We start from the raw sequence: 12,010 nt of genomic DNA, 5'->3' as shown, positions 1-12,010 counted from the left end.
CGATCATCTCTGGAAACCGTTCGCTTAGCAGCCCTGCCCCTTTCAAACCTCCAGGCCCCCCCCCCGCTACCCTTATGAGTCCATCTCCGGCTGCTGCTCGCCAGCACGTCTGCCACGCCCAGAACCACCCACTGTCAAAGCTACAGCCTTCAGGCACAGTCATTCTTCCAGAGTGTTCGCACGGCTAATGCATGCCATAGTTTTCCGAGCGGGCTCCCTTTTCACCAGAACAAGGGCTTCGTTCGTGCATGATCCGCAACCTCACAACCGTGGCACCACCGGCTGCAGGAATGTCCTTGCAGAGGCATTTTTCTTGTACAATCTAAAGTATCTTGCGAGTGTCTCGATTTGTGCGTACAATGTGTCATTATCCAATGTGCGAACGCGATGTTGCGATGTGCTTCCTCGCAGTCGTCGCGTCTCTGTGGCAGGCGCAATGTAAATGCTGCAACGCATTCTTCTCATCGGCGGTCACACTGAGAGCAATAGCCTGTAAAGGTATCAGGGTCACGCCGTGCAAGATTGCCTGACATCACCCCCTTTTATTCATGCGTGCTGTATGCGTCCATTTGCTCGCGTTCCTCATCTAAGGATCGATGTCTAATCTGCTTCTCATATTTTTCTCCTCGCGTTGCTCTCTTCGTTACTGGGAAGATAGTATAACGCACCCTTCACACTACGTACTAAGCCAGCTTAGTTTACAATGTCCTTCACTACCAAGTTCGCGATGTGGTGGGGGAGTGTTACCACCAAGACCGAAAACCTCTTCAACAAGGAAAAGCAACGCCTGGTCGCCCACGAGTACTATGACAACCCCAACCCAAAGTCCGCTCGACCGAAGAGCATGCACTCAATCCGCGGTAGCATGCGAGCAGCGGGAAGCACCCGCAGCTTCCAAAGCGCTGATGACACTGAGAAGCGCTCTAAGTCGTCTCATCAGCAGCAAGAAAGGAAGTACGAGGGTACCGTAGAGCAGGTCTCAGGATACAGTAACTCGCAATACAGCGGCGCGCAGCAGGGCCAGTACATGCAAGACCCGCAGTATATGCACCAACAGCAGTATCAGGGCTATCCAAATCAAGGCTATAACCAAGCCTACTAGCAGGCTGTGCGCACTCAGGGGAAAAGTGACCTGTTTATCCTTTCGTACATAGTTTATTTTTATTATTATTGCCGCAGCCTCTGGAACTCATTCTTGCTACCGGATGCACGCTTGAGCTGTTTTATTGCTTGTGTTTTCCTGCTCTCACCTGAGGTTAAGCAATCAGCTGTCTCACTTTATCTTCCCTTTTTCCCCTTGCCTCCCTGTATTCTCTGAGTCTTTATTCCTTCTTTTCTCTCCTTTGTGAAAACCTACTGTACAGATACTATGAGGTTAGCGTCGCCCTTTCTTTTTTTTCTCCTTACCCCCTTCTCTCTCCCTCTCTTGTGATGTATATGTGCATGTGTGACGGTCCTCCAACATGCTAAGCAAGGATGAAAACTATTTCCTGTTTTCTATGAAATTCATGTGACCAACTACGTAGCTCGCTTCATCGGCAGTGATTGGAGGCAAAAGAACTGGGATGGCCTGTACTGTATGCAGGAGCCTGTATATTCTCAGAAGTGCTGACGGCTGCGGTGAACAACCTTTAGATGCTGGGTGTTTTCTGTGTCCGACTTGAATATATGTCCTTCCTTTCTCTCTTGATGTGACCTACCTCCGCTTATTTGTCATCTAATTTTTAAAAAAGCAAGTGTGTAGCGTTGGGGTAAAAAAGAAATGGTAACAGAATTATGATAAGGCTACGCGCTCTAGCCATCAGTTTTGCCTGTTGCTTCAATTACCAGTAAACGAGTCTGCGAATGCGAGAGCTCGTGGTGCTTTATTTGCAGCAAATGTGAAAAACTAGCCCAAAGGTTGCAACGGTACTGTACCCCATCTTCTTGTGGCTTAAACCTTGACCTCACTCTTCCCATCCTGTCATTTATCCTGCTCTTATCATTTACTTTTTGTTCCACCCTTTAGAGTAGATTTAGTAACTTTCCCCTCTTCTACGATGGGTCGAGGTTTCGGACGCGGAGCCAAGAGTGTTGCAATTGTTACACACGCTCAGACTAACCATGCTGGCAAAAAAACCCCAAAAGGCCTCCGCGGTACCCGTCAACGCAAGCGCCAGAGGTTCCTTAGCCGCAACAGCGAGCAGGCAGAGCTGGAAAACTCTCTAGGGCTCACAAAGGCAGGAAAACACACGCAGAAGAATCTTGCACAGGAGATTGCTTCGATTCAGTTTGCACATATAGTTAATAAGCGCGAGAAGGGCCTTAAGCACCTCCGCAAGCAGATTATGGGTGCTGTGAAGGATGTTCGACGACGCTACACTGACAAAGCTCGCAGCAGACAGAGCAAAAAGTAGAGCTTTTGAACCAACTCCTCGCCGATATGGACCTGGCTGATACGCACTGTAGTCATTAGCTCCTCGACAGACCCTACATGGTATCTGTTTGCAGAGCTTTGAGAAGTCGCTTGGTGCTGAAAAGTTGTCGGCGGCTTCTCATCGACATGCTCATCTTTTCTCCTTTTGACAGCCTGACCCAAGCTAACGGGTAAGTGCCGTAATATCAGAAGAAATTCATTTGTTCTCCAAATAAAGTGCCTACAGAAAAGAAAACTTACTGCCGTAACACAAAACGAAGTGACATGCAAAGGTCATTTGCATGTGCGTTCAACTGAAAGCATCTAGTCATTAGGCTTTTGGAGGGAGGTCTCTTGACCTAGTAGCTGCCTCTCCCCAACCTTGTTCTAGAAAGCTGAGTTGATTATCTAAGCAGCAAGCTGCAGAGATTCTGCCACTGGCTCGTTTCCCAATATAGCACCCACTTTTTCCTTTTATTGTCGTCATCAGGATATCCTCTACTCTCCCCTTCTCATTTCCTTCCACACACAATCATAAACGTGCGTCAGAAAGTTCTAGAAACTGTACAGATGCACCGGTGTCTCCAGCCCTTGTTTTACGCGAGGCAAACTGGAGTGTGCTGCACCACAGTCATCTTGTTGACGCTGCGTAAAGCAAGTACTCATAGCACCAGCGGCAGCGGTAGATACATGGAAGATGAGGACCCTGCCGCAGTGCTACGACAGCTACAGGAAGATATGCGAAGGCGGGCTGTTACAGAGGTGAAGGAAGCACCACCAGCATCGCCCCGCCGCTCTGGCAAAACCAACTTCTTTGAGGTGACGAAGCCGCCAAGTAACAGTTCTGAAAAGCAGTGCAATGATGCTGCAAGCACCAGCTATTTTGAAGAAAGGAATGTGAACTCGAAATTCGATGTGCCAGGTCGGGCGAGCTGTGAGAACCAAAGCGACTCAAAAAGGGAGGCCTCTAACTCCTTTCTTCGGAAGCTATCCAAGATGGAGTCCGACTCACGCCTGCCATCGTTTCCAACCTATAATGCGGCTGCTGAAGGAAGGCGCAAAAGGATCGAGACCAAAATCAAAGAAGAGCGCTCAAAGATGCTGATCTTTCGCGATGTTGGGATGGATCTGGATAAGCCAATTCTGTCTCGCGATGTCTTTCTGGTGCTCAAGTATTTCCGCTATGGAATGGATTTCGCTATAGACAATGAGCTTGAGCGGATGTTGCGCTACTTCAACGAGCACGCCACGAACGAGCTCAAGATCATTCAAGACAGCAAGCTGATGCGCGGCCCGCCGTTTCTGTCACGCAAGCGACGCCATGTGTCACGACAAAAAAACCCAACGACGTCGTTAATGAAGCCTACACCTGCTGTCGGGGGGTCTGCGGAAGGCGATGTCGCGGAGCAGGAGGGTTCGACGGTAGCGTCGCATCAGCAGGCCCTGCAGTTCCAGATCAGCTCCGTATTTCCTCATATTCGTTGCGCACATACGCGCCAGTTCTGCTCTCCCAACGCTTTCAGTGCGGCCGCCGCGTCGAAGCTAGCCACGCTTCTATCTCTGAGCAACAGCTCATCGTCTTTTGCCTCGTATTTCCCACCCATGACGGGGCACGAGGCGAGGGGTAGCTGCAGTAAATCGTACAACGCGAAGGACAGTGGCTTGTTCACTACGATAACTCCTTCCATGTTTCGTCGGCCAGCGGTAGTCATTCTGTCCCAACTCGGGCAAAAGTTCGGCTCTCAGGCCGACATAGATTGGCGCCGACTTGCCTACAGCACGACCTGTCCAGGACTCCTGCCGTATATTCCCCTCCCAGCCGAAGAAGTGGGGACAGCAAAGAGTGGCACCACAAACTCGCAGTCACGCTACGGCATCTCCAGATCGGACATTCTAGGAAAGGACGGCAGCAGTGTCCGTGCCGCCTCATCACCGCGGTCGATGCCGATCGATGTGATTTCGCTTCGTAGTGCTGACGTCTACAAGTACGGCTGGGTGCAACGTCTGTACGTAAACCGATTCGCCAAATCGCTTTCCCCAGCAACACCTTCTGAACCTGGCGAGCAGCCCTCTGTCGACGAGATCAAGAATGCCCTGTTAGCCTCCTCTACGTTTGTTGGCAGCCAGTTACTGGAACCGTTCTACGCTACACTAGGCTTGCGCAATTATCTTCTGCCGCATGTAATGCTGGTAGACCATGAAGGCATCGTCCGCTGGCTCAGCGGTGGTCTCCCTGATGCAGACGAGAAGGCTGTGTTCCCTTCGCTTTTACGGCAGCTGGAGTTGGAGTATCTCAAGGCACCCAAGTAGATCGTGCTTCTCTTCCATTTTCCCTCCGCCATCACCTCTCGTTCTTTTTTCTGCATGTGTGTGTGTGTGTGGGGGGGGGGGTATGTGGACGTGTGCTGCTCACTTTCAAATCTTTTCCTTCGTTGTAGTCAGCACGGGCCATTGTCATCGTTTTTGAGGTGTTGGATTTCCCTAAGAGTGTCACGTGGTACTATTGTGAGAAAATCACCACCCCTCCTTTGACCACGCTCCCCCCTCCCCGCCTTTGGCTGCGTCTTTCCTCTGCAGTGTGTGGCTATCGCGTTGGGGTGGGAAGACGGAATACACTGCATGTTGCGAATCGCCATTGAGGGGGGAGAGTTATTTTCTCTCGATACTTCTGTGTTGCTCGATTTAAGTGTTCACAGGTCTAGTGGACCAGATGTGGTCGGAAAAAAGGTAGAAGCACCGGGGCAAGTGTTGTAGAGGAGAAAAAAAGAGCAACGCACGTGAGCGCAGAAAACATGATGAGTCGTGGGTGTGTGTGTGTGTGTGTGTGTGTGTGTGTGTGTGTGTGTGTGTGTCAGGGTTGACATCATGCTTTCTCTTTACCCACACCCACCCTTCTGAGGTTGTGTCTAGTCGCTTCTGAAGGTGACACTCAGGACTCTGCATTGATTGATAGGATTCGCCTTCTCTCAGTCGCTCTGCGTGCAGTGAGGAGCTTTCAGAGTAGACAGGATAGTAGCATACCACGAGAATCACTCACGCATCACTTCCACTCTGTCCCCTCTCCCCCACCCCCACCCCTCACTACACGCATGTGTTGCCCTCCGCGCTTCAGTGGTGGAAAAAAGATCCACCGTGCACGTACGCAGGTAAAACGGCGCTGCCCTAACATAGCCTATTCTCTGCTTCTCTAGGGGGGAGGGGGGGGGCAGTATGTCGCTAGCGCACAAAATCTTCGCCACGCTGAAGGCAAGTGGGGACAGCGCCTTGCCCAGTCCTACAGCATCCACTGCAGGTCAGTCAGGCACAGCTGCGACCACGTCAGCGTCTCCATCAGGCTCGTGGAATGAGCGCTTCTACCATATTGCTGTGCAGGGGTGCTGTCACGGAGAGCTCGACCGCATCTACAACTCCTGCAGCGAGCACGAGCGGCAGACCGGCAAGCGAATCGACGTGCTGCTCTGTTGCGGTGATTTCCAGGCCGTGCGGACGACCGGGGACCTAGACAGCATGGCAGTGCCAGACAAGTACAAAGTACTTGGCGACTTCCACAAATACTACGCCGACGTTTCCGACGCGTCCGCCGTACACAAGGCGCAAACAGCGGCGCCGTACCTGACCATCTTTGTAGGCGGTAACCACGAGAACTCTGACCTCCTGGCGCAGGAGAGCTATGGCGGCTTCGTGGCGCCTAACGTCTTCTACCTAGGCCATTCCTCTGTTGTCACCATCGACGACTGTCTCACCATCGCAGGACTCAGCGGCATCTTCAAGGAACCAGACTACGACCGCCCGTATCCACCCCGGCCGTACGCTGTGAATCCAATGGCTAAAAAATCCGCCTATCATGTGCGGCGGATCGAAGTCGAAAAACTGCACGCCTACCTGCGTGCCACCCAGGAACTGCGCAGCAGCAGCAGCATTGAGACGACCAAGGTAACCCCAGCCGCATCTCCTGCAGCGTTGCCACCGATGGTCGACCTCTTTCTCTCCCACGACTGGCCTGTGGGCATCACCAGCTACGGCGACGAGGCACAGCTGCTGCGCTTCAAGCCATACTTCAAGGATGACATCTGCCGCCACGCCTTGGGCAACCCGCACACTATGCGCCTGCTGCAGGAGGCGAAGGCACCCTATTGGTTTGCCGCACACCTTCATTGCTACTTCGAAGCCACCGTTGCACACCCAAGCCCGAGTGCGACGGAGACGATGGCAGCGGCGGCAGCAGCAGCGTCCACAAGGTTTGTGGCCCTGGATAAGTGTGCGAAGGGACACGGGTTTCTCACTTTCATCGATATCCCACGTGTGCGTCAAGGCTGCTCTAGTACGTCGGTCGCATCTGCATGCAGCGAGTTAGCCGTATTGCCGTTGGGAGGCCAGCGACACAGTACAGCTACTGTACTGGGTGCCTCACGTATTCGCCGAGACCCGGTGTGGCTAGAGGTGCTTCGTGTCTCTCATCAATTTGTTGCAGCGAACCGTACTGTCGATGCAGGACTTGGGGGCGGCGGCTTCGATGTGGAGAAGGCAGTGAAGGAAGTTGTTGCAAGTTTCCGGAGCGCTACAAGGCCGTCTGCTGCCGCTCTTCTCGCGCCGACGACAAAGATGCTGCTGGCAGCGCTACAACTTTCCCCAGCACTTCCCTTTCAGCAGATGGCGCCTGCAGCCACGTCGCCTGAGTATCCCTTGAGAAGGACTGATGGGAGGAGGCCCATATCGACGGCTTGGTGCGACGGCACCGCTTGGCAGAATCGAGACAGCGTCCGAGGTTTTGGTGATGCTCTTCAGCCACACCACCCACGCGCGCGCACCGAGGTGATGAGTACGTCTTCTGTCTCCATTGCGGCACCTGTGTCAAGCACTCCGCTGTGGTATACTGCAGACACACAGCCCTCGCAGCACCCGCCAACGAGCGCGCTGAGCCTCTTCGAGGATGTGGAACCGACAAGCAACACATCAGCTCTCTCTTCGACACCGGGTATGACAGCTGCTCATGTCTCGACTTCGTCTGCTTGCACTGAAGGAGGCGGTGGCACACCGCCGCCGGCACCGGCAGCAACGACGCTGAGTTGGTTCGAAGACACAACGCAGCGCCAGCAGCAGCAATGACGAACTATTGACAGCTGGTGGACGTAGATGTGAGCTTATGTACCTATGGACGAGTGTATGTGTGTGTGTAATCATGGGTGTACATGGCGCCCCCTGACTCGCTCCCACCCTCACCCCTTCCCCTTCAACCAGAGCAATGCGAGCGTGTTTGTTGTCCTCACTGGTGGTGCTCTTGCCTTTCTTCGTTATCGATGGAAATGGACACTCGGAAGGGACACCTCAATCGGCCAGCGTGCCCGGGGTGGGTTGTATATGAGCTAGACAGCCAGAGGGAACAAACGAGAAAACGAAGAGGCACACGCAAAGACAAGCCAAAGGGGGAGTCCGTTAAACGGGAAAAAAGCGTGGTGCGCACATGGCCAGCACGCGTATGCATACTACAGGTGTTACGTGCAATGTTGGCGAGAAAGCCCCCTCTCTTTCCCAGCCAACCAGCCCGTCGGTCTCGTGACTCGCTCTCTACACGCCTGAACGTGTGTGAGTCGAAGGGAATGGGCAGGAAATGATATTCTTTCCACGATGACGCACCTCCCTTGCTGAACCTCTCCCTCCTGAACAACGCTCTCTCTCTCTTTCCTTCTCCGCGTTCTGCATCTCTGCATTCGATGCGCCTCAACACGCACCACGCCCTGCTGTTTGTTTTTGAGGAAGTGGTGATACCAGGGTGGTGTACGAAACAATAAAGGAAAAAAAGGTTGGGCCAGTCTAAAGGAAGAGTCAGCGGTATAAGTTGTTTTCCCTTCCCCTGCCTCCCCCCCTTTTCTCCTCCTCCCTCCTCCCTCCTTTGGGGAGACTAGAAGAGAGAGAGAGAATCGAGACGACGGAAACTAACAACCAAATACAAATACAAATACAAACAAAAAAAAAACATAACAAAAAGAAGGAAAGAGTCTGGGGCCAAGAAGGAGAAGAAGATCAAAAGGCGACACGCTCATTCCGTTTTTTCGCTTGTTGTTCGACTGTGGTGGTGGTGGTTGCTGCTGAGCGATCGCACGAATACACGTTTTGCTTCCCGGGTTTGCGTCTGTTAGGGGGGTGTTTTTTTTTCCGGAGTCTCCTTCTCCCTTCCCTCGCACATACACACAAACCTCTAACCCCATCCCCTCCGCACCTCACCGCCTTTCACTCTCTGGTGCTTTCTTCTCCCTCTGTGTCTTGAGCAGCTGTGTGGCAGGAGGAGTAGTTGTGTAGTGTCGCTGCACTACTTCGACGCGCATCCTTAACCCTCGCTCCACTTTTTGTCGCTCCTCCCCCCCCCTCCTCCCTCCTTTCTTTGTGTCTTTGGTCGTCTTAACAGCTAGAGAAGAAAGGGAAAAAAAGAGGCGAGAGAAAGCACCTCGAAGAGGAAGTCGGAAAGGAAGAAGTAGAGGCCTCCGCACACACACACACACACGTCCTGGTGTCACACTGCCTGTGGACGTGCACACTCCCAACTTCTCCAGCTTCTTTGACTCGGGTTTCCGTCGCTGACCTTCCCCCTTCTCCACTTGTTTTCTTTCGCACACGCAAGCTCGTATACACCTATACGCCTCTCCCCCCGTCCTCCTCCTCTCTCTTCCAGGTGGGAGTTGCGTTGTCTCTGTTCTTCCTTGTTCCTTCGAAACGGCAGCCTTCATACACACATACACATACACACACACACACACACACACACTCTACCTCTACCTCTACCTACCTACCTCTCTACCTCTATATATAGCGGCACCCCTCTTGTACTGTGGCTCCCTCTCTTCCATTCGCCAGTGTAAACTGGCGTGCCTTTGTACGTACGTGTGTGTGTGTGTGTGTACCACTGCCCTCCCTCTCTTGCCCCTTTCTATCCTTCTTCGTTTGTTATTGCTACTACTATCACCACCACTACTAGTACTACTACAGCCTTTTTTTTTCCTGCACTTTTCTCTCGCTCACTGCGCTTGTCTTCCCTCTCCTTTGTGTGTGTGTGTGTGTGTCTTTGAAGGGTTTGCTGTTGTCCGCGTTGATACTTTCGCCTTGTCTGTTGTCTCTCTTCCCCCATTTTGTGTTTCTCCTCCGTTATTATTCTTCTTCGAAAAGGTGGCGCCACCTTCACACCTTGGCTCAGCTTCCTTTTCCGTGTCTCTCTCTCACCCTGTTTCATCTGCACCTACACTTCAGGCATTTCTAGGCGCTCGCCCGCTCCCTCAACACACCTCAGCCTTGTCGGCGTTCTCACCCGCCCTCACGAAAGAAAACACGCACAGTTAAGGCCTCAAACGCACATCCCTCGTTGTTCTGAAAAAGTTCATCCTTTGTGGGTGTGGGTGTATATATACTTTTACTGCACCTCTCTCCCTCCGGCCAGCTGTAAGAGAATATACAAACGTACAGACACGCACGCATCGCTTGTCAGTCCGTCTGTGCGTTTGCGCCTGTGCTTGTGTGCGCGTACGGAGACAAAGACGTGGGCTAAACCGAAATTGGGCCACGAGAACGCAAAAAAAAAAAAAAGCGAAAGAACGCCAGCCATGGACAGCGTAGATGCGGCACTGCACCGCAGCAGTGCCGGGCAGCCCTCCTCGCCAATCGAGTTCAACGTGGAGAGTATTTACGCGCGTCACCTCACCGGAGGGCCAAGCATGAATGGAAGCTGCAGCCTTAGTGCCAACGCCTCGCGGCTGGTGACCTCGCCGTGGCTGCCTGCACCTACGCACGCAGCCTCACCTTCATTGGTCACCATTGAGGAACCCGTGCTGCACGATGCAGTCAACACTCATGCCGCGATCACTCCAGGTATTGTACCAGAGGACGGGGAGCTAGATCAATTCGATATCGTTCTTCAGCAGGATGCGGCCGCTAGTAATGGCAATGCACAAGCTCCCTTCCGTAACCGCAGCCCGTCTAACGCTGGCACTCACTCACCATCTGGGGCCACTCCACCTTTGGCTGCCGGCTGCTATGCAGGCAGCAGCGGCCTCGTCGTCTCCTCGACTTCTCACTACAGTGGTGGGGCGGGAAGCAATCAATGCTGCAGTCCTAGTGTTCTGCTTCAGGGCGCTGCGAGACGGCTACCTTCAGTGGCTGGTGCGTGTCAAGCATCGGCCATAACTCAAGATAGAGACCAATGTGCTCGGCTCATCCACCAGATGGTATCTGCATGCCGTGGTGAGCTGCATCTGCACGGGTACAACGGCAGTGGCGGTACCAGCAGCACGTCCGTAGCCTCCCCCGGTGGAGATCCGCGAACAACAAGCTCGCCGGCTGCACCGCAGCCCTCCACCACATCTGCTGCAGGTGTCGTTTCCGGGCTCGATCCGCACATCTTCGAAGAGGAGCTGAGCCTCCTCACCGGAATCATACTGGAGGCAAACATGGCCCACAACCCGCAGTGGCAACCTCAATTTGCATACCGAAGTAACCATAATGCCAGCAGCAACAGCAACGGTGGCTACGTCTCGCCACCACACGGCGTTCTGCGAACCTCGCCACGCAGCGGCGGTGTGGGCCTCCAATCCCTAGCAACAGTGCCATCAGCAGCAACGGCAACCATGGCAGCAAGTCTATTCGGCGCAAGCACCGGTGTGGCTGCTCGCTCTCATTCACGCAGCTCTCCTGCCGGCTGTTTACCAGGGGCACACCCCATGTCAAACTACTTGGCGAGCGTCACTGCCAACAACATCAACAACGACGGCCGCTCAACAATCGACACCGAGGTGAGCGACTCGCTGTGTCGCATCTCCCATTTCGGCGGTAGTGGTGGTTCGAACTACCACATGTACATGATGGAGCATGGTGTCCGCCCAATGAACCCCTGTCAAGGTGCCGCGCCGCTGTCGGGTGTCACGAGTGGAAGCGTTCGGAGTATCTCTCAGGTGCTGCAGCATCAACAGGCATGGACAGCGCTCATGCACGAAAGTGCTAGCAATCCAGGTCACCTCGATCGGGCTGCGATTGCCAGCCTTAGTGGACAAGCCTCTCGGCGGCCGAGTGGCAGCGCGGCACGTAGCACCAGTGCCAACGTCAAGCACCCGCGTGCAGTAAAGCCGGAAGTGAGCAGCGGCGGCGGCAGCATCCGGGGCCCACGCAGTCGCACAGGCAAGAACGTGGCACCCAGCAACCACTCCGCCTTCTCCGAGTGCTCTGGGGGCGAAACTCGCAGCTGCCGCTCCACCCTCACCGGCGCGCACCGCGTTCTCTCCTCCTCGGCGAACGCAACGACCAACACATCCTTGTCCAGCAGTGTCTTTCACCAGATCCAGGTAGAGCACGGGATTGCCATGAACAGTGGTAACGGTCGCTCCAACAACACATAAAAAGTGGCTGCGTGTGTGGCCCCCCTCCCCATTCCCGTGCACACCCCTATCCGTCTTTATACAAACAAGCCTTGGAAAAGACGACAACGAGAGAAGGAAGGCGACAGTATGTATAGAAGGTGAATGGGAGTGGAAGGTGACGACGAATATGAAACGCTAGGTAGAACGAGGGAGAGAGGCAGCAGTAGCGTGATCGATGACATCCAGAAGCGCGTGTGCGTGAGTGAGTGTGGGGGCACAC

The 12,010-nt window shown here is 53.7% G+C and overlaps 5 protein-coding genes across 5 annotated transcripts; all 5 read left to right on the top strand.

Moving 5' to 3' along the window:
- Positions 1-703: 703 nt before the first annotated feature.
- LPMP_170850 (hypothetical protein) lies at positions 704-1,102 on the top strand (the record flags this gene model as incomplete). Its single annotated transcript, XM_010699474.1, has 1 exon — positions 704-1,102. One exon carries the CDS (start codon positions 704-706, stop codon positions 1,100-1,102), a length of 399 nt encoding a protein of 132 aa, XP_010697776.1.
- Positions 1,103-2,039: 937 nt separating this feature from the next.
- LPMP_170840 (hypothetical protein) lies at positions 2,040-2,396 on the top strand (the record flags this gene model as incomplete). Its single annotated transcript, XM_010699473.1, has 1 exon — positions 2,040-2,396. One exon carries the CDS (start codon positions 2,040-2,042, stop codon positions 2,394-2,396), a length of 357 nt encoding a protein of 118 aa, XP_010697775.1.
- Positions 2,397-3,133: 737 nt separating this feature from the next.
- LPMP_170830 (hypothetical protein) lies at positions 3,134-4,705 on the top strand (the record flags this gene model as incomplete). The annotated part of the gene is made up of 1 exon (XM_010699472.1): positions 3,134-4,705. One exon carries the CDS (start codon positions 3,134-3,136, stop codon positions 4,703-4,705), a length of 1,572 nt encoding a protein of 523 aa, XP_010697774.1.
- Positions 4,706-5,605: 900 nt separating this feature from the next.
- On the top strand, positions 5,606-7,501 carry LPMP_170820 (hypothetical protein; the record flags this gene model as incomplete). Its single annotated transcript, XM_010699471.1, has 1 exon — positions 5,606-7,501. The coding sequence occupies one exon, from the start codon at positions 5,606-5,608 to the stop codon at positions 7,499-7,501; it is 1,896 nt and encodes a 631-aa protein (XP_010697773.1).
- A 2,483-nt stretch (positions 7,502-9,984) lies between these two features.
- Positions 9,985-11,769, top strand: LPMP_170810 (hypothetical protein; the record flags this gene model as incomplete). The annotated part of the gene is made up of 1 exon (XM_010699470.1): positions 9,985-11,769. One exon carries the CDS (start codon positions 9,985-9,987, stop codon positions 11,767-11,769), a length of 1,785 nt encoding a protein of 594 aa, XP_010697772.1.
- Between the last annotated feature and the right edge of the window lie 241 nt (positions 11,770-12,010).

The sequence above is a fragment of the Leishmania panamensis genome, assembly GCF_000755165.1.
Source record: "Leishmania panamensis strain MHOM/PA/94/PSC-1 chromosome 17 sequence".
In the NCBI taxonomy this organism is placed as follows: domain Eukaryota; phylum Euglenozoa; class Kinetoplastea; order Trypanosomatida; family Trypanosomatidae; genus Leishmania; species Leishmania panamensis.
Note: the sequence above shows the minus strand (reverse complement) of the source record. Positions and strands in the feature narration are given on the sequence as shown.